Below are 26,902 nucleotides of genomic sequence, written 5' to 3'. Positions count from 1 at the left end.
ATTACGTTAACACAGGTGATAATCATCCGGAACTGTGGAAGGGGCTGTTGTATACTCCCTCTTCCTATGTTAGAAACCACTACTCATATCCGGTTCCTGCAGTGTTTCTTACCTATACTTTAACCTTTGGGAACTGGGTGTGTTAAGTGTATTTTGGGGCTTGTCCTTTTAGAGGAATGGAACTTCAATAGAATGACTCAGTACCTGTCAATATTTTCTTAGCCAGGAGTCAGGTGTCCGGGAGTCCTGTGAGGCCACAGTGACTAGATATTGCAATTTCCACAGGAGTTTTTTCTAATAGACTCTGTGGCAAGATTCCTTCTTTCTCTGGACACAATTCTGTGTGGTCCTGCCTGGGAAGAATTGAAACACCATGCATGTGCAGCATGAACTCTCTCAGGCGGTGTCCACTACCTGTGTTCTTTCAGAACTCATCTATGTTTGCACCTGTCACACAAAGAAGCAAAGAGAGGTTTGATGACCAAAGGAGCAGACTCAGGTTTTCTTTAGAATGGCAAAGGGAAAACTGCAATGGTCACAGTTCCAGTGCTGGTTGTTGAATTTTAACTGGGCAGTGTTGGCACAAACTGTAGTAAAATACTAGTGTTTTGTTTTTTTAGAAAATGTGTATTTCTAGTCATCATAGCTTGGTACCTTTTAAAAAATGTAACAAAAATGAAATAACAAAGACATGCAAAATATAAACCCTGATCATGTGCTGGGATGCCTCAGCAAATTGCTATATATGATTCTATATGCATACTCTCAATTTCTGTACCTACCTCATAGTGAACCAGTAACAAACAGTTCTCAGGCTGGCACTGGTCCATGAACCACACCTTGTAGCACATTATGTCATTTGCAGCCCCCAAATAATTGGGGCATATATACACAATAATCCACAGAGCCAGGCTGAACCAAGGTGGGGAATGGGAATACATAATAAAGATGTGAGAAGCTCCTCTCATGAGAACAGGACCCTGCCCATAAAGGACGAATAACATCTCTTGACTATAGAGGTAGACCTGCTCTGGACAAGAAGACCTTCCCTTGTTACTTGAGATAACATAGTCTGTGAAACTAGCTTGGGCCCTCTGGACAACACCGAGAGTCTAGTAGCCTCTCTACTGAGAAGAGTCGTAAATGGCCCCACTCTTGGTGCTTCTTTGGTCTGAAGGAATCTGGAAGTGGACTGGCCCTGTAGTTTCTGTCCCTCTCTAATCTCTTCCTTTCAGACTGCCTCTCTGAGGCCTGGTCCCTGTGGTAGCTTATGTTGTCTTAGCTCTGTAGCCTCACACAGGGCCAGTACTCTCAAAACATGACGGTTCTTTAAGTGTTTTCCAAGTTTCCCAATTCTTTCCCCCTTCTGGTTCCTCTTCCCATGCCCTTCCCCATCCCACATCCCTCTGTTGCCTGGTAGCTTCTCCTTTCTCCTTTAAGGGATCTAACATGCATTCCACTTTAAAGAGTACTTCACCTTTAATAACTTCAGCCTGTGTGGATGGAAATTTTGAGCCTCTTGGCTTTTCTCAATGGTCAGCCTATTGAAAGATGAGTCTAAGCATGTTTGTGGCATCCTAACACACAGCCCAAGTAGTTCTTGTCATCCGGTGTGTAGTACAGATGAGGGCATTTCAGCGAAAGGTGTCAGAAGTCTGTCACGTGCCTGTCTCCCACACCGTGCAGACTTTCTGCTGGGAGAACTTCCAGTTTCTGATGGTTTCCAAAGATTAAAGAATTAGCTTTCAAATACAGAAAAGCCAGTGCCTTCAACCAAGGGAAGCAAGGTGTTTGGTGCAGAGAGGACTATGTTAGGGGCAGTGGGCATCTCAGTGCCCTGGCATCACACCAAGGAGGTGGTGGTAGCGTACTCTGACTCTATACATACCAGCCCTGATTGATGTCATCAGTCAAAGGTCAGTGACTGCTTTTGCTGGAGAAAAAATAGGGGGTGGTGTAAGCCAGCCTGAGACATGGCAGAAGGATTCAGAAAGGCCAGAAGAAAGGCAATTGCAAGAGTGAGATGTGGAGAAAAATAAGAAAGAGAGATAGGTTCAAATGGTTAGGATGGAACAATTAACCCATAGGTTAACTAGGCAACTCAGGCTATTTATTGGAAATACAGCGCTTAAATGTCCTTGTTTGCAGTTGATTGGGAACACATATTTAATGTCTTGCTAGCACCCAATAGGATAAATCATTCTGTAGGGTTGCTAATTCATTCTTCGTTCAGCCATTTGTTAAGTCAGTTGGTAATTATTAAGTGTCTATCGTATACAAGATGATAGCTAGGAATTCAGATGAACAACATACGGTTCCTGTCCTTAGGGAACTTATTGTTTGCAAAAGGAGCTGACATGTATAACCATAAATTGTGATGTGGTAGGATAAGTATAATTAAAAAGCTGTGGGAGCACACAGCCAGCAGTGCTGACCGTGTCCAGGGTGAATGGGAGGGATTGTCAGGGAAGCTTCTAGAGATAGTTATATGTAGGGCAGCTCTTGAAAGATGTGAAGGATTATGGCAGGTAGACATGGGGAGAGGAGAGTACAGGCAGTGGGGATGACTTCGGGGCCTGGCATGTTGGAGACATGGAAGTAGTCTAGTATGGTGGGTATACTGTGTGAGTGGTAGGCAGTTATGCTGGAGGAAGAGGCTAGAGCCAGATTGTGAAGAGCCTTGAATGTTGGCCAAAAGGCTGGACTTTTCCCTTTAAGTAACAAGAAGCCATTAAATGACTTTTTGATCAAGTTTACTTTTTAGAATCATCATTCTGGTAACTTTGTGGAAGATGGGGTTAGACAGCTCAATTAGAACATTATAACAGAAGTTTAAGTGAGAGATGGTGAGAACCTAATCAAGGAAATAGAGAAAAGAAATGTCTAGAGTTTTAGAGATGAAATTAGAAGAAATTTGAAGTGTTTGTAAGACACAGCTGATAATCTATAAACGATATGAGAATCCCTTGATGAGAAGTTCTCAACTGTGACCTGTAGGTTAGAACTGCCCAAGGAACTTCCAAACATTCAGATTCCCAGGGCTGAGTGTCACTGCATTTCTTTCTCAAAGTTGAGGACAGAGATTATTCACCACCATATCCCATCTAACACATGGTAGGCAATCAGGAATAAGTATCTGTGGAATGAATGAATGAATGAATGAATGCATGCCAGCACCGTCTCTCATTGTCCTTCAGCACACTTCTCACTACCTGACATCATGTTTTATATTTACTGTCTGTATGTATTATCCCTTCCCCCCAGATCCATGAAGAAAAGGACTTTTGGTTTATTGCTATATTTTGTTTGGTTTACTGCACTATTCCTAACACCTACAACAATGCCCAACAAGTATCACATGGAATGAATAAATAAATGGAGAATAGGTGGAGAGTGAGAGTCTGACCAACTGACTGAAAAGAGTTGATGAGATAATTATGAAATAAAGAATAACAGTGAATGAGGTTAGTGAACAAACGAATGAATAAATGAATGATTGAATGAAGTGGTTTGCAGCTCAGGAAGTGAGTAGGAAGAGGAAAAGGAGAAAAGTCAAACTACAAGAACAGGACTGACCCCCTCTGGACTTAATTGGAGAATCAGTTGAGCAGTAGCACCATGAGCTCTGGTGATTATAAAAGATGGAAGAGAATGTGAGGAGTTTTCTCAGCTTTGAACAACGGCAAGAGAGGGGCATTCAGGATAGAGAACTGGAAGGCACAGAGGCAGGAGGGAGCTTGGCTACTACAGAGGTTTGTGATGCCCATTCATCAAAAATATCCCTAGAGTCCTGGGATCAAGTCCTGCATTGGACTCCCTGCAGGGAGGCTGCTTCTCCCTCTGCCTATGTCTCTGCCTCTCTCTGTGTGTCTCTTATGAATCAATCAATAAAAAATCTTTTAAAAAAAAATCCCTAGAGAATGTGTCCAAAATGGATTCAGGAGAACAAGGTAAAGCCTTCCCTGTGGTATTTCTTTCCATGGCATCAGCACTTCCCTGTGACATGTCAAAGTGATGAGTTTTCTTACAAGGGAAGTTGTGCATCCTCACTTCTCATTGTTTTTGGTAGAATTAAAACATTGTTTTGTTCTAAGTTGTCATAATGAACGAATATGCTAGTCTCTAAGCTTGACTGCCCATGCTTCAGTAATACTTCTCCCACCGACCTCCCTCTTAACCTTCTGCTGAATGGGAACCAAGCAATCAAAACCATGTCTTTACACAGACTTCTACCTCTGAAATGAATAATACTTTATATATTAATGAATTGAAATAAAAATATATATATTAAAAATATATTACTAATGTTAATGACTAACAGTCATTATTGTTATTTCTTTCTCCTATTCATATTCAACTATATTTCTAGAGCATGAGTAGAAAGTATATCCTATGTTTGTAGGGAAAAAATGAGACTTTACTTTTGCCAAGGATACCTAGAGATAATATACTGGAAAGGAAATCAAACATTTAAAATTTAAAAGAAACCTACAAAAACCAAGTCTTTAGTTCTGAAATAGTATTAGTTTTTCTAATGTTCTTTTTCCTGGAAGGCTTTTGTTTATTCTCTCTCAATCTCTCTCTCTCTTTTTCCCCCTCCCCCTCCCTATCGCTGTCTTACAGATGGATTAGCTATTTACCTCTAACCCTTCAATAATAAGATCGATGTGAGGCACCTAGCTGGCTCACAAAAGCAAGGTAGAGATGCCCATCTATGGACAGTACACTTGATCTTTGTTCTTGGATGCATTGCGTATCCAGTGATGTGACCATTTCATTTCTTAGAGGCCTGCCCCACAGAATCCCTTATATTGAGCTCTTTAAAACAATCTTTTTTAATCTCATAGACTCTTGGATTTGCCCACATCACTTGTGGTGGAAATAGTTTCACTGTGACATCAGAGTGTCTTACACTTGGCTGAGACTATACACATTAGAGAAATCTATAGCGTGCAGTGTGGTGGCACCAGAGAAGTAATGTTTTACTTAAAAAAATACTGACTTGAAAGGCTTGGCCTAGCATATTTTCTAACTTACTCCCTCCCTTTATCCCTGAGCCATTTCTTTTGTTTATTCATGTGTTCGAGCTTCACTGAGTGTAACATATGCCAGCATGGTGCTGGGTGCTGGGGATGTGATACAGCATTAACTTACAAGGACCTCACCATCCAAAGGGAGAGGTCACAACAACAACACGTGAAAAAAATCACTTGCAGAGTTTACTTCTGATTCAGCACTGTTAATATTTAAGCTGCTAAATACCTCAAAAAGTATAAGAGGTCTGCTTTTATTTTTAAGTATTTAAGTGAGAAAGGCCTATTTAGGTCCAAAGCTTTTAAAAGTTGCTTTCATGTACTTAGGAGCACTTTATGGCTGGACACAGCAGATGGAGTGTATGGCTGCCTATGTAGTGTAATTTAAAGCCTCACCTCTCTCCCCCAGTGTCCTTGCAACAGTACCTAACGTTATTATTTCTTTATAGTTAAGTCTTCAAAGAGGTATGTTAAAATGCAGATACTTTTAACCCTAATGCCAACATCATAATGTAATACTTGAATAATTCTTTTAACAAAGTAAACACATTCTGTCTAAGTGTTCCTTCTGGCAGGTAGTTTTTGAAGGGTGCCTGAGGGAGCTATTACAAGCACAGGGTGTGGAATTTGGCTTGCTACAGTTTAAAAAGAGCATCTTGTGGAGTGTACTGAATGTCTTTTATATTCAGGACACAGTCTACTGCCTCCAAGAGGGATTCCAAGAAACAAAGACATAGTATCTGACTATAAAGAGACTATACTCTTTTAGGAAAAATTATGCATCCGTATGTGAATATCTGATCATATGATAAATAGTGCCAGACAGCAAGTTTCTAATCCAAAGAACCAATGAAATGTGCTATAAGATTCGAGACAAGGAGACCCACTTCCACCTGGGTTGATACCAGAGCAGAATCACCAGGCAGTGATATTTGGACTGGGCTTGAAGCTGAGAGCAAGGGCTGAGAGCACAGCAAAATACGTGAAGGCTGGGCTGGGGGATAGGCTGAGTGGAGATAACAACCAGTCAAGAGAGTTTTGGCTGTAATGAGTAGATAGACAGCTTTGTTTAGCATAAAGCGTCAACAGAAAGGAAGAAAATATACTGAGTAGATGATGGAGGATCTCCAGTTCCTTCCTGACAAGTTCCAACTTCATCCCACAGACCTTGGGGAATCCAGGGAAAGGTAACGAGGAGAGGAGCAACATGATCAAAGTTGTATTTGAGATCATCCCAGCTTACTGGTGGAATGCTGAATGGATTAGAGGGGTGGAACTTCAGAATCAGTAGGTCAGATGTGAAGTTAATAGTCAACAGAAATATAGGAGGTAACAGTACACCTGGAAAGGAAGTGACAGATGTGAGAGTGACTGGGAAGGAAGAATCACTTGGACCTCAGTCATCTTGCTATAAACCACTGCCTTTTTTTTAAATAAGTATTTATTCATTCATTCATTCATTCATTCATTCATTCATTCATTCATGAGAGACACAGAGAGGCAGAGACATAGGCAGAGGGAGATAGGCAGAGGGAGAAGCAGGCTCCCAACGGGAAGCCTGTGCAGGACTCGATCCCAGAACCCTGGGATCATGCCCTGAGCTGAAGGCAGATACTCAACCACTGAGCCACCGAGGCGTCCCATAAACCATTGCTTTGTTACTGTGAGAAATCAGAGGCAGAATAGCCTTGCCATTGTTATGATGTTCTTTGGGGTCATGGTCAGACACACCTGGCTCAAATCCCCAGCTCTTCCTGAACTCATTTTGTAACATCCAGCAGATTCCTCAACCTTCCCAAGGCTTGGTTTTCTTATGAGTCAAATGAGGAGAAAGGTACATACCTCCCAGGGATGTTGCAAAAATCAATAGAAGATAAGATGGTTGCTGTAATGATGGTTGCCAAATAATAGGCAGGCATGCCAAACGTTGCTGTATTCCTCAAGAGAAGTAAACCCAGAGTTTAAGAAGTAGCTATATTTTTACAGACAGACTTTGAGGTCTAAGACTCTTGTTTCATTTTTTCAAAGTAAGCAGACTAACCAAGTAGCTAACCACGTGTCCCAACCTCATCTCATTTTCCTCTCTCCCAACTACATCCTAACCTGATGAGTACTGTGTATTTCTGTATTTTAGTGTACAGCTGTGTGCTCTGAATGTGTTGTTTCTTCCTCTCTTTTGCTTTCTGAGTTAAGAAACAAAGACTTTAAAAAAAAACTATATAATATGCCTTGTTGTTGTTTGGCAGATAACATGGATTTTTAAAGGAAAGCTCATGGTTGCCTATCTGCTTCCATCTTCCTTGGCGCTGGTTCAGTGGCCTTCACCTTTTTAGTTGTTCTCCATCTGTGGCCCAGCTGCTCTACACGACATTGCAGGGGGATAGAGTGATGGTCAAGATGGTACTACTGAGGGATCTCCCAGTTGGCTGTGAGAGATCAGATACATGTGCACAGGAGGAGGTTACATAGTTGTCATGATGTACATTGCTTGATAGAGTTTAGTAAGACAGAGATTGAGTTCATGTCTAGTTTTATGATGTGAGATAGAGGTACTCAGAGCTAGGGACCTGAGTTTCCAAGGAGCGGGGAGGAGAAAGTGCAGTGGTTCTGCTTATCCTTTGTTCTTGGTGAGTAAGAGGAGAAAGGAACAAGGTGGCAGAAGATGTGTGTTCCGTGGACAGCCCTGACCCAGCAGCACTTGGTTCAGGTCTTCTGATCATGTGAATGCTTTATTTATAAGGAGATAATATAAAATGGTCTAAGAAACTGAGCCTGGCATGTGCTGTAAGGTTCCCCATGTCACTCAGTGGTGTCTTAAGATGGCAGTCAAGATAAATTGCTTTCTAATCCTGAGCTATTGGTTGTTTTTATAGTGTGGACTGAGTTCTCTTAGTGACCAGCTGCTTTTTTTCACATTGACTGCTAGAAGGCTTGATAGAAGTTTGAGCCTTCCAGACTCCAATGATGTGTTTTTCTATTAGCCTTAATTCTGGCTCCATTATAAATTCCCATTCTTGTTCCCTGCTCTTCCCCTTCCCGTCCTTTCCCCCACTCTTTGTCACATCCACGTGATCACGATGTATTTTATATACATCTGCCTCATCTGCCACAATTCCTTTCTGGAACAATGAGTAGGGTAATGAGAGGGAACATGGCCTCCATAGAAGTTCAGTCTCTTCCTGAGACTAAGTCTCTGCAGAAATAACAACTGGAATGCAGAGGGAAGGAAAGGAAGCCATAGAAACATGTAGCCTACAACTGGAGTCACTGTATTCTTGGGCCGGGCTCCGTGTCCTTGGGGCACATTGCTCTCCTTCCGCAACCTCTGCTTCCGTTATGGTGTAATGCCAGCACCTTTCCAGGTATTTTCCAAGTTTTTGACTCTGTGACATCACTAAGGGGACATGTGGAGTCTAAGTGGGCACAGTGGTTTCAGCCAATAGTGACTTCACATTTGATGCCTGAGGCAAGGCCACTGGAGCAGGAAGTCTGAGCAGGTGGTTTTCTTCATTCTCTAGGGCCACTCTGACTCTCTTTTCCCCTTCTTTCTCAATAGCCATGGGAGTGGTTGTTCAGGAAGGAGCCCTGCTAAACTCACTTCTCTCCATTTACTCTTACCTCGCTCTCATCCTGGGGCTGTCCTGCCCTTTGGGTAGAGAATCTTATTTATTCTTCTGAGCCAGCTCTAGGTTTCTATTCTCCCATCATCTTCTGGCTGCTATGCTTGGCCTTATCCCTCTTGTATTGAACTAAGAACTCACTGGCTAGCCTGGAGAGTTGGGTTGAGAGTCCTTAGCAAGATGCCAGAACGCCACTGCCTCCCTGCACAGTGTGCTGTCAAGTCACTGGTCTCACCTGAGTCTTTTCTTCAGTTATTTCCCACTTGAGTTACAGTGAGCACTGCGATTCTGTGAAATCAAGCCCTGACACACTTTGGGCCTTCATTTCAGCACTGACATCCCCTCCCCCCACCACCTTGAGATCAGTGGCTCCCTGTCATCTGCACCTGATGTTAGCTGCTGACTTTGAGATGAGTTCATTTCCACAAATTCACATTGTGAACCTCTTGTGTGCTTGGTACCATGATAAAACCTTCAAGGCTAAAAAAAAAAAAAAAAAAAAAAAAAACCTTCAAGGCTTCTGCTGGATGGTTTTGCTTTTCTCACGCCAACCTCTCATTTCTGCTCTGCCTTTGCCTTTGCTTCGCTGCTTAATCATCTTTAGGCCCCAATTCCCTCTCTCTTTCTAGCAGTTTGGTTTTACAAACTTCCTCTGCTGTCCTGCCTTAATAGCTCTAAGCTTCAGAGTCATGATTTATGCTTCCTCAAAAAGTAAGGGTTTATTCTCTGAATTATTGTTTCTTTTACATTTCTAGCATGGTAAATCCAGCCTCCACCGTGATTGATACCCGGGAAAACACAAGGAAGTCCACTGTGTCTCCAGCTAAGGTAGATTGAGCTCAGCCTCCAAATATCTTATTTTTGGCAAGAATGCCATTTTTCTCATTTTAGCAAAGCACCACGAAATAAAGAGGACTTTTTGGCACCAAGTACAGATAATTTTTACTATTTGATGTAAGAAGCCACTCTTATGGTGGAAAAATTGATGAATACCATGTTTCTGCATTGCTGAATATTCTCTAGAGAATAAAAAGTCAAATTATTGGGGATTGCTGCTTTTTAAGCATTCAGAATGTGGCTAGTTAGTTGCATTTCGGTCCACATTCCTAGTCATAGTTTCCTGAATCTGTGTTACATGTCTGCTTGTGGGAGGGAATTGCCAATTTATGAAACTCTAGATGGTAAACATTCATAATCAGTTTTGTATTAATTTAAAATTTCTATTTACTGATTCCCTGTCATTGGAATTGATCATAATAGTGATAATGAAGCACTTCAAATACCTTGATAAGTGTCTTCTAATTCTTTATAGGAAAGGTCATTTACAATTATATTTAGTTTACCTTTAATCAAGGACAGCAAGAATCTCATATGGTAGAAAGAGCACTGGGGAACTCTGCTCCGATTAGTCTCTGATTTACTCTAACTTTGACCAGGTCCAAATTTTCTCACCTTTGTAAAATGCGAGGTTTAGATTCGAATAACTGGTTCTGATCTAAATTTGTAGGACCCTGGATTGAGTATATTTTATATAGTTTAATTTTTCTCTGGCATATATGGCAATTCTGTGCCAGCCAGATTAACCAGGACGGTAATTTTTTAAACATACCAAATAGAGTTCACTGGATACAACTATCAATATTGGAGATAATAAGCATTTGCTAATATTGAGCTGCTGCTGTGACATTTAAAACAAGTTTAATAAACAATATTTTTCCCCAGCAAAGGAAGAATCCGTTTAACAGCTCCAAGTTGCCAGAAGATCACTTATCTCAACAAACCAAAGGTGAGACGTCAAAAAATGGAAAGGCTGGTTTCTCTCAGACTTCAAAAGAAGGTAAATATTATTTTTATGGACTAGATATTTTTATCTTCATTTTCTGTGGACTAAGGGAAATTCTCAGAGTTCCTTTAACTAAAATAACTTGCAAGAGAAAGTGAAAAGTCCTGATGATTTTCTTATTTTACTCTGCCCATTGGTTTCTTGCCTGAGGGAAGGAAGCAGAAATTTTAGAAACAGGGAGTTCATGCATTCCAGTCGTGGAGCTGACACTTGTTTGACTTCCAGGCCTTGGGTTCCCCCTTAGTGAACTAGGGAATTTTTGGAGGGGAGGCATTCATTCATTCATTCATTTAACAGCACGTATTGAATGCCTACCACATGCAGACACAGTTCAGGTAAAATTGAAAAAGGTTGTCTCAAGAAAAAAAGGCCGCTTGACAACATTATGATCCTCTAATCTGTAACTATCAGCCTTGTCCTTCAGGAGGCATTTGATCAGGTTTGTGGTTAGTTTTAGTACATGTGCTGCTGAAGCGAGCATGGTTTGTGGCTTAGTTAATTTAAGTCTGCCTCTTACAGAATTTTACCATTCTTCCATACCATTAAGAATACTAGAAAATTCAATCTCTTCAAAAACAGCTGTTAGAAGATTCCACAGGCATTAAAGATTGGACAAGGGGTAGAAAATTAACATTGAATAGTGGAGTTGGAGTTTTAGTTATCCATGTTGATATTAGTGTATTTCCCCCTCTCTATTGGATATACATATTACATATTATGTAAAATATTTTACAGAAAAAAAACACTGGAACATGTTCTCTTTTTTTTTTAACTTTTTGAAAAAGTTTTTGTGTTTCTTTTTTAAAGATTTATTTATTTGAGAGGTGCCTGGGTGGCTCAGTGGTTGAGCGTCTGCCATTGGCTCAGGTTGTGATCCCAAGGTGCTGTGATCAAGTCCCACATCAGGCTCCCCACAGGAAACCTGCTTCTCTCTCTGCCTGTGTCTCTGCTCTTTCTCTGTGTTTCTCATGAATAAATAAAATCTTAAAAAAAAAAGATTTATTTATTTGAGAGCAAGAGAGAGCAAGTGGGAAGGGGCAGAAGGAGAGGGAGAGAGAGTCTCAAGCAGACTCCATACTGAGTGCACAGCCTGATGCAGGGCTAGATCTCACAACCCTGAGATCATGACCTGAGCCAAAACCAAGAGTTAGACACTTAGCCAACTGTACCACTCAGGCATTCCTGAAAAAATTAATTTTTGTCTTAGAGATTTTCTTTTTTAAAAAAATTGCAATTTTCTTTTTAAAAAATTGAGTTCCTTTTTCTGGTTTCCACATAAGAATTTTTAAAGCGACTTCTATGTTTTTCCTTAGCCTCCTTAAGAATTTTAATTTTTTTTAATTTTTATTTATTAATGATAGTCACAGAGAGAGAGAGAGAGAGGCAGAGACATAGGCAGAGGGAGAAGCAGGCTCCATGCACCGGGAGCCCGATGTGGGATTCGATCCCGGGTCTCCAGGATCACGCCCTGGGCCAAAGGCAGGCGCAAAACTGCTGCGTCACCCAGGGATCCCTCCTTAAGAATTTTAAAATTCTTTTCTAAAAAAATTTCAATGAGTATAAAAATACCACAAAGTATATGTGTAAAGTGCAGTAATCTTAAATGTTTAGTTCAATGAAGTTCATGCATGAATTTTTAAATGCTTTTTAATTAGGTCTGCCCTTATGCTAATACTTTATTGTCTTTAATATTTTACTACTTTTGCTAAATGTAGATTAGATTTGTGATAGGTGTTTTAGATTATTCTCCATTTGATAAGTCACCTAATGTATTTTGATTTTCAGGTGAATTGTCAGAGGCAAAAGAAAAGTCACCTATCCCAGATATTTCAAGCCAAAATTTAGAGAAACCAAAGCAAACATTTCCAGGCCCTGAGAAGGGATCCCCAATCAAAGCTCCAATCCCTAAAGCCAGAAGAATGCTCCACAAATCACAGGAGTTAAAACAAGATGATAAGCAATCTTTTCCTAGACAAGGGACAGACTCTCTGAGCACAAGGGGAGCTCCAAGAGGAATCCTGAAGCGCAATTCCAGTTCCAGCAGCACAGACTCAGAAATAGTTCGTTTTCATCAGAACTTTGAACCCAAAAGCAAAATTGTGTCACCTGGCCTAACCATCCATGAGAGACTTTCTGAGAAGGAGCATTCTTTAGAGGATGACTCCTCCTCACACTCACCAGAGCCATTAAAGCATGTGAGATTCTCTGCAGTGAAGGATGAACTCCCACAGATTCCTGGGCTAAGCCATGGCCGGGAAGTAGGAGAATTTAGTGTTTTAGAATCCGACAGGTTGAAGAATGGAATGGAAGATAATGTGGATGTAGATGAGTTTTGGAATGACGCTAAGCCTTCCCAATCCAGGAAGCCTTTGCCTTTACATCAATCAGCCTCAAGCCCGAGTGCATCAGAAAATGAAACACATCAGCCAGTGACATCTGGTTCTTTTCCAATTAATGAGCATCAATCTCCCTCAGAAGTTTTAACTGCAAGACCAGAGTCCATTGAGAATCCACCTACCATCAATGAACAGAAAGCTAAATCATCAGAATTATCAAGGCCTGAATCAGAATTGTCTAAAAGCCCTGCTGGTAAGAGAATCATCACTACTAGGCTATGAAAACCAACCCAATGGGCTTGGAATGGCCAGGCCAGCCCTGTAAAAGCCCCATTTTGCCTCCTAGACATTCCAGCTACAATTCAGGGAGGTGCCCCTGGGGAATGATTATACTACCTACCTCTTAATGGGTTTGGAGGTTTTCCTCAGTCACCAATATCTAAAGGGATAAATAAAACTAAAACCAGGTTAGCACAGTTTCTGCTTTTCCCTAAAAAATGTAACTATCAATTATTTAAGTAAACAAATTATAGCATTTTGAGTTAAATCAAGGTGTGTACATAGAGTAAGAATTAAAAATAGACTAATACCTTTGTACAGAATATATTATTCACCTAATGCGTATTTATCAATTACCATTTAATTAAACTTTGATTTTTTTTAAAGAGTTTATTTTTAAGTAATCTCTACACCCAACATGGGGCTGGAATTCACAACCCCAAGATCAAGAGTTGCACACTCCACTGACTGGCCAGCCAGGTGCCCCAGATTTTTTTTTTTTTAATCTCAGAAGAACCTTCATTTTTTTTTATTTGAGAGAGACAGAGCATGAATGGGGGGATGGGCAGATGGAGAGAGAGAAGCAGACTCCCCACTGAGCCAGGATCCCAACTCAGGTCTCTATCCCAGGACCCTGAGATCATGACCTGAGCCAAAGTCAGACACCTAACCCACTGAGCCAGGATCCCAACTCAGGTCTCTATCCCAGGACCCTGAGATCATGACCTGAGCCAAAGTCAGACACCTAACCCACTGAGCCACCCAGATGCTCTGAACCTTCATTTTCTTAGCCATTTATTCTTAGATTGTAAGAACTGAGAAGCAAAATACTGTTTTTCCCTGCAACCTAGTTCACTAGCGCTGTCTTGAAGATTTTACATCTCTCATGGGATGAGACACTGTTTTCCCATACCCATATGAGTACTTCATAATTCTTATGTTTTAAAAAACAGAAACAATGGAAAAAATCATGCTGTGCATTCTCTCCCATATTCTACCAGTCTTCTTCTAACCTTATGATAATTTCCTTATAGTTAGAAAAATTTACAATGGCAGCAGTCACATGTCTGATGCACTTGCTCACCTTCTTTATTAGTCAATATTAAGTTAACCCTGGGTCACTTTTGCTCAGCCCTACAGTTTTATACTTGTTCAGATCAATCCACCTCTTAAAGAGCAAAGCACTTTCAAATACCAAATACCCTCCTGCGCCTCAGACATTTTGAATAATTTAAACACAATTATTTTTTAAAAAATAAAAAATTAGCAAATGCTTCTTCAATAAAAAAGCCCCTCATATTAAAGGAAATTACTAAATTTTGATAAACATTGGCAAATAATTGAATGATGCTTAAATGTTTGTCCAAAAGATGAAAAAAATTATTTAATAATATTTTCCTTTATTATAATCCACAGAAAAATTTGGTAAACCCTTTCCTGTTTTTCAAACTGCCTGCTTCCTACAATGACAGACTGTATGTTAGTATTAACTACTGATTTGTGCTTTCTGATTTTTATTTTTACTTTTAAAGATTTATTTATTTTAAAGAGAGAGGGAAAGTGTGCACATGAGCAGGAGGGTGAATCTCAATCAGACTCCTGGCTGAGCATGGACCCCACCCCCACTGCCACAGGGGGCTCAATTCCATGACCCTGAGATCATGACCTGAGCAAAAATCAAGAGCCGGATGTTTAGCCATCTGAAACATGCAGGTGCCCTTGTGCTTTCTGATGTTTGAATCCCAACTGACCAAGAAATTAGTAGCATCATCAGCTACACTTATTTTGATTGACTGGCCTCCTGGCCTTAGAGCTTATGTACAAAGTTCTGCTTACTTATTATTGTGCTACTTACTACAAAAATATATACAAGTAAATAATTAATCTTGAAAAGAAAATCAGTCCCCCAAAATGGTAAACGCAAAGTATGTGAATTATAAGGGTTGACTTTAGCTCTGACCTTCAGTATAGTTAAAATGACATTCGTTACTACATTGGGAAGTACAAAAGAATTCCTCAGAGAAAATGAAACATTACCTGGTACCAAATCTTTAAAATAAGTGTTCTTGTTTTAAAAGTAATACACTTTTGTTGTAAAACATTTGAAAAGAAGAAATACACACAGAATAAAACGAATACCATCTGTGATGTCATCACCCAGCACTAAGTATCGCTAACATTTAATTAGAGACCTTTCAATAATTTTCAAGAATGAATATAATTGTAAATTATGTGTATACTACCAGACTTCTTGTTCTTACTAATAGTATGTTATAATCAATCATCTTTTTCATCATTGTCTTCTGTTAAACGAACACAGAATTCTTCAAGATTTCTCAAAGAACTTCACCATTATTGACATATATTCAATAGTGCAAAGTGTAGTTAAGGAAACCAGTATCTACTATGTGCCAATTATTGTATAATTCTTTGTTGTTTTCACGCTTAGCTTGAGTCAATGATTAAAATTAAAGATAGAATTTTATTAACTGATATGTCCTCTAGTGCATTTGAAATGTAACTGACTTCATAAAAATTCAGCTGACATAATTTTCAGGAACACACATTGCATGGCTTAGCATCTGTAAGGAAGAGAGAGGAATGCTGAAACACCTGGGTCTTAACTAAAGGGAAGAGTGCCTGAGCTCCCTCAACTAAATGTACCATGTACCCTATGATTAAGGCTCAGAAAGGATTCTTGATATTAGAGCTTAAATAATCTTCTCTAGCCTCTTACCCTTTGGTCAGCCAACATCAGGGAATGGTTAGAGATCACATTCTGCATCAGTCTTGTTTGTTTATTTGGCTCACAGAAACTAGTTCGAAACTCACAAACTGTAGAAGGGAAATAGGGAGTAACAGAGGAGGCTCTTGAGATCATGGTCCTCAAACTCTAGCATGCAAAACAATCACTGGGATAGCTATTAGTAAAGATTCCTGGATCCCTCTTCAGAGATTCTGGTTTAATGTATCAAGACTAAGGCCCAGGAATACAAATATCCTCATTGCACCATGCTAATGTTCTGGAGGGCACTCCAAAAAGTTTTCCTAATTCCTGAAATCAACTTGGTCCATGTTCCTCAAACTTGGTGTAAACCCCCTCTAGTATTTATGAGTATGCCAATGGATGGGTGGAATCATAAAATCAACATGATGTATCTTCCTAGAGTGTTTTATGAATGGATTTGAGAGTAGAAAAAAATATTTAAAATTAACATGGATCATAGGTGCCTGGGTGGCTCAATCAGTTAAGCATCCAACTCTTGGTTTCTGCTGAGGTCATGATCTTGGGCTCATGAGATCCAGCCTCATGTTGGGCTCTATGCTCAGATGGAGTTGGCTTGGGATTCTCTCTCCCTGTCCCTCTGCTTCTCCCTGTTAGTGCACGTTTGTGTGCACACATGTGCACATGCTCTCTCACAAAGTAAATAAAATCTTAAAAAAAAAAACATAGATCAGAATACAAAAGCCACATGAACTTTTTTTTTTTAAGTAAGCTCTATACCCCATCTGAGGCTTGAACTCATGACCCTGAGGTCAAGAGTTGCATGCTCTACTGACCAAGCCAGCCAGGCACCCCCATATGAATTTTCAGAATAAGTAAGAGACTTCAAAGGAATTTCTCAATTGGGTCTATACCTCATGTTTCAGGAGTCTTCATTTACCTTCCTTTACTGTCGTAGAGCAACTCTGGTAGAATCTTAATTAGGATGGTTTATATTATAGCATGAAAAATGCTGATATAAACAGCTAGTGGTGTGGAAACTATAAATACAAAGTGCCTCTTTAAAAAGTAATGTGAGTGATTGAATAATAATTCTTTGAGCATTCTCTTTCCTTATTTAGAAAAGCATTTCTGTGTTGCAGATGGACTGTCTAGTGTTGAGCCTGAGCCATTTCAGGTGCCAGATCACAGTTCTAGAGACCATCAGCAAGGTAAGCCCCCACTTCTCAAGGCCCTAAAAGCTAGGACCTCCTCACACTCTGGTCCATTTGCCACTGAGATAAGGAAGACAACTGATGATTCCATATCTAAAGTCCTAGACTGGTTTAATCGAAGTTCTCATTCAGAAGACAATAAGTCATCTCTCCAACATCCCCAAAGAATAGAATCGAAAGAAGAAACAAACTCAGAATCACAGACTGCTACTGCCTTGGTGACAGATGACACCAGTGTAAAAGAAAATGGCTCAAAGGCTCTCTTATCCACCAAAGTTAAATCGATGCCTATGGAATCTGATTCAACATTCCACAGGAAGGGAAATATGCTGCTTTCTGGAAATTGCCAAAATAATAATGTAAATATAAAACCCAAATCTATTAATTTGTCCCAACAAGGCAAGGAAGGTCCAGGCATATTGCAACCTTTTGAAATCTATGGCCCAAATCAAGGGAGTAAAACTATGGACTATAGCCAAAGTTCAAAAAACATAGGAGACAGAAATCAGGTACTTCGCCCTACCAGAAACTATTCCTACAGTGCTCTCAAAGGAGCTGATGCAGAAGACCAAGTTCCACACATTAAGAATATTGGCAGCTCAGGTAAAGAAGAGCCTGAATTTCATGTTTATGAAAAAAGTAGGGGAAAGTCAGAAGTGAATTTTGACTCTTCAACACTTGTCAAAGAACCAAGTTTCAAAGACAACATGAAAGCAGAGAGAAAGAGCAAAGAAGGGGATACATACATCCTGAAAGCTTCTTTACAGCCAGAGAACATTGAGTCCCTACATGAGGCTACCAAAAACAAATCTTGGAAGAAGCCTGAAGTCCAATTACAAGAAACTGGTGAGGTTCCCAAGAACCAGGTGCAAAGAGAGAAATACAAAAGAGTTAGTGAAAGAATATCTTTCTGGGAAGGTGAGAAAGCTGCTGCTACGTTAACTCATAAAGAACCATCATTGTCATGCAGTCAAGGGAAACCTTCTGCTAAAGCGTATCAGCCTGTAAAGTCCATGGACAGTTTATCTACAGGCCAGAGTGAATATAATCAAGTCACTAGCAAACAAGTGGTCCTGGATGAAAGTGGCCACACAGCCCATCTCTCCAGTTTTTATTCCTCGAATAAATCAAAAGAAACCAGGCCCCAGATATCAGGCCCATGCAAAAATTACCCTTCAGTTGACCAATCAGGTGAAGCATCTCCATTTCAGAATAAGATAAATGAGCCTATAAAAAGATTGCCAGTGGCAGAGAGTTGGCATCATGAAAGGGACATTACTTCACCAGCATGGCAACATCCTTCAAATATTGGGAGTGGAACTCCTACTCCTTTGGAGAAAGACAAATCTCTAATTGGTGAATCGAATCCCAACTTTAAAGTTATGTCCCTAAAAGAAAAAGTGGATGAACCCAATACAGAACAGGTCTATAACCGCTCTCAATTTGAGAATTTGAGAAAGTTTTGGGACTTAGGAGCCAAACCAAACAGTGAAGATAATGTTGAGAAGAATACTACCACAATAAACCAGAAATATTCAGTGCCTTTTAATAGCCAGAAACACAAAGAATTCAGTGACATTAAGTCACCAGGAAAGAACATCCATGAAATAGGGCCGGTTCCAGGTAAAAAAAAAATTCTGGCAAGAGAGGAAACAGAGAAATTAAATTCAAAGTGCGCACTCCAGGTGTTACCAGATGAAACCATATTTCCATTGAGATCATCCAGAAAGTCTACTCATCATTTGCCAGGAAACGAGTCATCAAAGGAAAATGTGGGAAAGAATACAAAATGGTTTGTTACACCAGTGTTCAAGGAAGAAAAGGATTACTCAGACCAAGAGATTCAAGAAGCCATCGTTAAAACGAGTGTTTTGTCTAAAGACTACAAAGACACTTTTAATGACAGCTTACAGAAGCTACTTTCAGAAGCTTCATCACTAGCCATGCATCCTTCTGGTGGAAAAGCTCATGGAAAACAAATGTTGGAACCAGATATTTCTGGAAATAAAACATGGCCTCAAAATACAGGTTTTGCTGATACTAAGGAAGAAGACAAAGGACATAAGGAGACCATTAATGAGCATGTAGATAAAACAGTAGCTCCTCTGAAGGTTAAGCCGAACACTTGGACTGCTGGTCTAGACAAACTCCTGAAGGAAGCAACTGGAACTTCACCCTGTCCCTTGCCAATCATGTTGGAACCTGTTACTACTAGGATCAACTCTGAGCCTGAAGAGGGTAGTAGAATTTATGAAAAAGGAATAGAAGGGAGTCACAACACATCAGCCTATCAGAAAGAAATAGCTCCTTTTCCAAAGCGGAAAGAAACTTTGGGAATTAAAGCTTTCCCCCCAAAAGATGAAAGTGGTGAGTGCCAACTCAACATGGAGGACTTACATCAGATGCCTGCAGAAGGTTCTCACCCATCAGGTCAACCTTCCTGTCTTTACAGAAAAGATTCTTCTGGGGATGTGGCCAACTCTTCCCAAGAGATGCCTTCTTCCAGGAATGCTCATCTTGCTCCCCAGGATAAGGCATTACCATCGAGAAGGGAAATTTCAGAAACTGTAGAAAAAGTCATTCTTCCACCTAAATCTGCCCTGAATGATGTAAATGCTGTATTACAAAAGCTAGTTAGAGAAGCATGTTACCCAGTTGAGAGGGAAGTAGTGCCTGGAGAAGTAAACGCAGAATTTCCTGAAGGAGTACAGGCAGCAGGTAGCCCCCAAAATTCTACATTATGGGCTACAATGGACATTATGGTTCCAGACAAAAGGGGGTTTTATTCCTTCAAAGTAGTTCCTGATAAAACTCATAACGTTGGATCTTATTTAGCTGCCCCAGTATCTCCATCAGTACAAACTCACCTTTCATCTGATTCCACTGTCACTCAGGAAGTAGCAGAAATTGTAAGGGAGACAGATATTCAACCTAAATCAGAGTTCCTAGAACTCCGTGCTGGGTTAGAAAAACTACTGAAGGAAGCAATTGAAACCCCCTCCTCAAAATATGAAAGTGATACAGGGGCTCTTTATCCATCAAAGTTAACAGATAGAACTGAGGTGTCCAGGCAAAGTGCTTCTGAATTCCATCCTGAGGAAATCAAAGAAACGGTAAAAAAGTCTCAGGCTCCATCAATATCAGAGAGTGCTTTTGATATTGGTTTTAAGAAACTTGTTAGAGAAACCTTTGAAGCTCCTTCTTCCCAGCTCCAGGTGTCAGTGAAGGAAGAAACTCCTGAGAAGGAGTCTTCCCAGTCAGAGCAAGCCAGTTTCTTGAGGACAGTACCCTGTTGTGACTGGACAGCCTCAGAGGCCTCTGAAATGAAGCTTACGAGTAATGTTTTCAAATATCACGTCAACCAGTGCGATGAAGTGCTGGGAGGCAATGAACCTGTGACTGATTTATCAGTAGATCTTTGTGGTTCTGAAGGTGGGGTTGAGAGCTCTAGAACCCCACAGCTTTATATGGAACATAAAATAGGGGTCGCTGAAACTATAAACCCCCCAGAGGACAGGAATAGTGAAAGTGAGGTTACAGGTGTTCGAGAAGGAATGTCTCTGGAGCCTTGCTCAGAAGAAGCTCCTAAAGCAATTAGTGTGGTCAGAAATAGGCAACCCATTTCTCTCCTGGGAAACACAGAAAAACCTACAGAAACAAGCAACGTTGAATTGATTCTGGCATCACCATGTAAGAGACAAGAGAAAACAGAAGAAAAAGAAGGTTTCTCTGACTCTGATTTTTCAGCTGGAGACGTGGGTTCCAGTGCAGAAAGCTGGAGAAAAAACTCCAGTGAGCATTCTGAATTTCTTAACCCGTTGGTTAATGAGTTGATTTAGGGAATGCTGATGTAAAGGATGATATGGTTTTTAAAATTGAGATTAATTTGACACTCCCAAATGGTGGTCAGTTCTTATCACTTTAGGTCTACCTAGCCTTTCTTAATAAAAAGCTAATTTCCTCTTACATTCTTTAATCAAGTGAGTTACATACAGTTTTACTCACAAGGCAGTGTTTCAGAATCTGACTTCTTTTTCTCATTAACGATAGAATTTTTAGGTTTTAAAAGTATTTTTTAAAGAACTTCTTGGGTTTAGAAAATACTTCTGAAACATTCAAACTAGTTTTCCTCCTGGAAATAATTAGAATTTCTTTCTTAACTGGCCATCCACATAGAAGTCTCTAGTAAGATTTGTGGCAAGAAAGTGCCACAGAGAAATGGGCACAGATTTCCCTTTTAGGATGAATTTAGTGGCTAAATGCCAGAAGCAGAGTGCAAGGCTGGAACTCTCTTTCCCTCAGATACTTGTGCTGTGGTGTTTTCCTCTTATTTTCAATTTTCTGCAGAATCTTCCCTTTCTCCAGAGTGTGACTTAGGTTGGATGACTTTACTTGATTCCACCTGAGGACATTTCCTGGCCTGTATTTCTTTGGCTCCAGATTTGGCTAATTGGATGAAGATCTTAATCGATTACCACAATCGATTACCACAATCGATTACCATCTAAGTGGACTCAGGGGTCCTGGTTTCAGCAACTGTAAGATACAGGCTGTAAGATACAGGACCTGTCTCAGTTTGCCATCGTGATCAACATGGGCATTTTAGCAGAGAAACCCAGAAGCAAATAAGAATGTGAAACTCCCCGATTATAGTGATAAAAGGGTAAAGAATGCTCTCTGACTGGGACATTTTATCCACAGTTGCACAATGGCTGGTATGGGTCACTCTTAGCAGTTTAGAAAATTTATCATTTTCTAGCTCCACTCACTATTGATGAGAATGCATAAGCTTTGCTGAGTAGATGATTCATGAGGTTTGGTTTCCTTTGCAAGTAACTATAGGGCCTTTTTAAAAAACTGACCAAAGGATCCACCTTTAATCCTAATTAATCAAGTTGAAGCCTCTCTAAGAAAGGTTGCTGGTAAGAAAGGGCTACCCTGGGATCCCTGGGTGGCGCAGCGGTTTGGCGCCTGCCTTTGGCCCAGGGCGGATCCTGGAGACCCAGGATCGAATCCCACATCAGGCTCCCAGTGCATGGAGCCTGCTTCTCCCTCTGCCTATGTCTCTGCCTCTCTCTCTCTCTCTGTGTGACTATCATAAATAAATTAAAATTAAAAAAATAAAATAAAATAAAACAGCGTAATCAAGGTAATGAGTTCAAGCCCCATGTTGGGCATGGAGCCTACTTAAAAAAAAAAAAAAATCTAAAAAAAAAAAAAAAAGAAAAAGAAAGGGCTACCCTTTCCCTTAAGAAAGGGAAAGTAGAATACCAATCTCTGAATGCCAGACTTTTGCAGGAGTATAAGTCAGCATGTTAAGCTTGGTGAGATAGACTTTATTTTACTAAATTACCCCATGAGTGAGGAGGGTAAACTGACCATAGAAGAGCTTGTGAATTTGTACTTACTCTGGAGATTATTGCCCCTAATGTATATAGCTTTGTTTATGGTATATCAGCATAACTGATTGAACAGCAAATAGCCTATCTAAAAATGAAATAATCAATATTAAATGACCTCACCCAGAAAAGATCTTTAAAAGTTATAAGTCAATAAAAGGTATAAAATGGTAGAATTTAGTTTTATATACTCTGTCCTAAATTTTTATTTTAAAACAAACAGGTAGGGGTGGGGTGGAGGAGGGAGGAACCTTGACTATAATGGCACCACAATTTTGGTGAGTAACCTAATATGTTTGACCTGTGGCTAAGCTCTTAATCAACTAATGCTTCAGTATGCTCCTTTAAAAAGAAAAAAAAAAAAAAAACTTGGTCAAATATGTCTGGAAATGCTGGGAAGTTATGCACATTATTAGCATATCAAAGTCTCCAAGAAGATTTGTAGTAGGAAACCTTTAAATTTGAACACAGAGCATTCCAAATCTAATTCATCTTAGAATCCATTTGCTCTAGCATGCCAATCAGTACTGGGGAGAACTGGGATACATTTTAGGAAAGTATCATGTAGAGAAGTAAATCTCAAATTCACTGACTTATTAATAGAATCATTGATTTATTTTGTAGACTTTTTTTTAAAGCAGGCTCCATGATCAACATGGGGCTTGAACTCATGACCCTGAGATCAAGAGTCACATGCTCTACCAGCTGAGCCAGTCAGGCTCCCCTAGCAAACATTTTTGAAGTGCGTATTGCCAGCCACTGTTCTAGGCAGTATTGATACAACGGTGATGAATGACCATATTCAGACCAGAGTTAATCCATGATGGAGTTTTCACTGTCAAAATGAAAAAGTTAAGAACCAGCTAGAGATATTTTTTTGTAACATTAGATGTATTTTATTTAAAGGACTATTCTTATTTTTAAATTATGCCCTTTTTTTCCCTCTGTTGGTCCTAACATGCTTTTTTTTCTAATATGCTTTTTTAAAAAAATAAATAAGCAAATGTATTAGTACATGATAGACTCCCCCCAACTTTAAAATGACTTAATAAAAGGTTGATTACCTTGTGTCATTTTCCAACATTTTGTTGGAAATTTTATTAGCTCATGAATCCCAAAAAGCCTGCATTCGTTGATCTGAAGAATTCACCCATACCCATCTGTGTACCTGATTATACACAGTTGTTAAGCATCTGAATCCTGCCTTCTGTGGTTTTCAGCTAATTGTTTTAATGCTCCTAAAACCACTTTGTGGTTGTCTTCAAAAGCTAGAAGTGAAGTGGAAAGATTCAAAGTCTGGCACAGAACGAATCATGTGCCTAAAATAGAGGTGTAGACGACTAAGAGTCACTTTTCTATTTATGTGGTTATCTTGTTTTTTATGATTTGTGCTTGCAAAGATTTCTTGACCAGGAAAATGGTTTTTAAAGGATATACCAAGAATGGAGAACGTTTACTTTTTTCTAAGAAGTGCTTCTTAGGCTTATAAATAAAAGTATAGAAGCTTATGACATGATGCCTCCTTTCAACCTACAATATCAATGTCCATTGCTTATTAATAGCTTGGATTTCTGGATCTTTTTTGTATCGTGCAGTGTTCATCAATTTTGTTTTGTAACAGGTTCAGAAGAAGAACCCAGTCCTGTCTTGAAAACTTTGGAAAGGAGTGCTGCTAGGAAAATGCCTTGCAAAAGTCTAGAAGACATTTCATCAGATTTACCAAGTGAGAATAAAGTTTGCCCCACTGTTGATGCCACTGTCTAAGCTTAAAAATGCTTTTGTGCTCTTCTGTGGCCTCACTGCATGCTGTTGTGCACCAGAGTCCCTAAATTGAGTGTTAACAGATGAGAATAACCTTTTCATAGGAAATAAAGAAGCTCATCCTAAAGTGACTGGAACTTTGAAAGTAGTGCATGAGGTTTGGTTACTAGAACACTAAGTTTCCTTGAATTGAAGAATCCCAGTTCGAGTATTTATTCAAGTACAGTGAGTTTTAAAAGATTGTGGCAGCTAGCAACTCTAGTAAGAATAGCTAACATTTATTGAGCACCATGTGCCAAGACTTGGCTAAGCATTTCACATGCATGATTTCATCTAACTGGCATACGGAACCCTGTAAGAGATAATTGTTATTCCCATTTTACAGATGAGGAAAATGAAGCTCAGGGAGGTAAAGCAACTTGTTTAGAGTCATGCCACAGAGCTATGAATCAAAATCAACAGACTACTATCAGGAGCATTTATGAAGTGACTGTGTTCTATATGACAGTGTTGGGTGTCTGATTAATTTTTTGTGATATGGAGATGAGTTGGTCCCTAGCTTCAAGGACTATCCTTTCTCTCTCATCCCTTCTTTTCACACATTTCTTTTGGATACTGGAACTAAAAGTCCAAAAGACTACCTAGCCTACAACACTTTAGGCACACTGTTCCCCCCCAGCTACTGCTTTAAATGGTGACAGACCTCATGACTACTAACATAAAGCAGAATATATCGAGAGACTTATGAGCCACACAAGTGGACTTAGAAATCATGACTTCTAGGAGGCTTGCTCTTAATTGTTTTTAAGCTATCATACACCCCTGGGAGTGAAGAGGGTCATGAGAAACTTTATTGAATGAAAGTTAACTGCTGCCAAACTCATGTGCTTGAAAGTTGAACATTATCATGTTTAGAATATGCTTTAGGCATCTGCAATTGAGACTAAAAAGTCAGAATTTAAAAAGGGAAAGGGAAAAGCCATTCCATTAAATAATTCCTAAAAATCTGAGATTTTCAGGGCTCTGAGGGCAAAATTCCCAAATTAGAATGCAGTTCTACCCCTACTAGAGATCTTGGAATCTTAGGGTTGAAAGTGACCTTGAAGATCACCCATTTTAAACACCTCCCCAGTGCAGAAATTCTCAATAAAGCCTCCTCAACAGGTGTCCAACCCCGCCATATCCGCCTGAATGCTCCCACAGAAAGTGAGTCCAGTCCTTTGTTGGACCGTCCTAATTGTTCTTCCTGATGTTGGTGATGGATCCTGAGGAAAGGAAAAAAAAAAAAAAACCAAAAACTCAGCAACAATTGTCCAGTTTGGCAAACCTCTTGCCTGTGAGGCGTGGAGCTATTTCCATGGTGCAGCTTTAAAGTACTCAGGAATGTGCAGGGTTAAAAAAAAAAAATCTCCATCAGCTGACAGATATTCCTGCACGCTCCCTTCCAAATACCGATACCCACTCTCACACTAGCCTGCCAAGATTCCACTTAGCAGCTGGTCCCCAGTTACATCTCTTCAGTTGACTTCCCAAGCAAGGCTCCCAGAGGCATACACAAATGATGATGCATGCACAGAAATATTTATTAATGACCATGGGTTTGAGAAGGTGTTAGTCATGGCTAGCATCTTACCCTTTCCAGAAGAATAGAGAGGCTGTTGCCGCCCTGTGTTTTCTCCTGCTGCTGGCAGATTGCTTGCTCTTAGCTAACCCTCTAACCCTTGGGAGTCCGTGTGCAGCAGTGTGCTGATGTAAGCTGCATCGGGGCTGAAATGGGAGCTCCCGCTATGGCACTGGTTCAAGTAGCTAATCTAAAGAGAAAGTATTTTGGGGAAGACATCTTGGTTGCACCCCTCACTGCATCTTGACTAATTGCTTCCAACTCCGGGGGCTCCCAGGGACAGTCTCATTGTTCTCTCTCGCCAAGGGTCAGCCGTGTTAACCGTTTGTTAATTTCTCCTGAACAGATCAAGCAAAAGTAGATAATCTGCCTGAAGAATTAGTACGTAGTGCTGAAGATGGTAAATATCTTTATGTATTTGCATGTCTGTCTGTGTATTAGGTTGTGGGGTGGTTTGGGCAGTCACTGAGACGCAGCTGTTGGTTAAATAGAAGAACGTCATTTGCCACCATGTGATGAATGGTGCCTAAGTTGTTTTAAAACGGTTAAATGACTCAGTGCATTTAATACTAACTGTTTGTATTCTCAAGACTTCTGCTGGTGATACCATTGTGAGGATCGCATCAGAGACCCTTGGGAAGCAAGGGTTTCTATAAATAGGAAATTGTATTTCTATGGATATGAGCTGATTTTTGCTACTCTGACTTGCAGAACTCCTTGTGAGGGCAGGAAGCATCGGGTGGGTTCCTGGGTTAAGTTGTTCCTGTATTTGAATCTCACATCTCAGCATTTGGATCTCTCTGGGCATAGCTGGTAAAGCTTTAACTTCAAAGGAAGGAGTCCCAGAACCAGAGTCGGAGTCCTGCCTCATCTCATTTAAATAGCTAAATATAGGCTGAAGTAAAATTAACCAGTTTTGAATATTACAGAGCCAAAAGATGTTGACGTTTGTCAATGGATTGAATATTACTTGGTTCAGTTATAAAATATATAGGATAATAGTGCCTTGATGGAATGGATGGAAATGAGTCTGATTTTTTTATAGTTCAGCATTTATGCAAATGTGTAATT

General features: G+C 40.0%; 1 protein-coding gene across 11 annotated transcripts in view; it reads left to right on the top strand.

Moving 5' to 3' along the window:
• Window positions 1-26,902, top strand: part of SYTL2 (synaptotagmin like 2) — a 119,332-nt gene that overhangs the window by 70,624 nt on the left and 21,806 nt on the right. For 6 of the 11 annotated variants that reach the window (XM_055320320.1, XM_055320325.1, XM_055320324.1 and 3 more), the window contains exons 5-10: window positions 9,409-9,481; window positions 10,376-10,490; window positions 12,282-13,085; window positions 16,979-20,842; window positions 24,071-24,172; window positions 26,178-26,231. In XM_055320320.1, coding sequence (XP_055176295.1) covers window positions 9,409-9,481; window positions 10,376-10,490; window positions 12,282-13,085; window positions 16,979-20,842; window positions 24,071-24,172; window positions 26,178-26,231 — 5,012 coding nt within the window. The remainder of the gene's footprint in view (window positions 1-9,408; window positions 9,482-10,375; window positions 10,491-12,281; window positions 13,086-16,978; window positions 20,843-24,070; window positions 24,173-26,177; window positions 26,232-26,902) is intronic. The other 5 variants (XM_055320330.1, XM_055320326.1, XM_055320327.1 and 2 more) reach the window with 2 other exon arrangements.

Source organism: Nyctereutes procyonoides, unplaced genomic scaffold (assembly GCF_905146905.1).
Source record: "Nyctereutes procyonoides isolate TBG_1078 unplaced genomic scaffold, NYPRO_anot_genome, whole genome shotgun sequence".
Lineage (NCBI taxonomy): Eukaryota > Metazoa > Chordata > Mammalia > Carnivora > Canidae > Nyctereutes > Nyctereutes procyonoides.
Note: the sequence above shows the minus strand (reverse complement) of the source record. Positions and strands in the feature narration are given on the sequence as shown.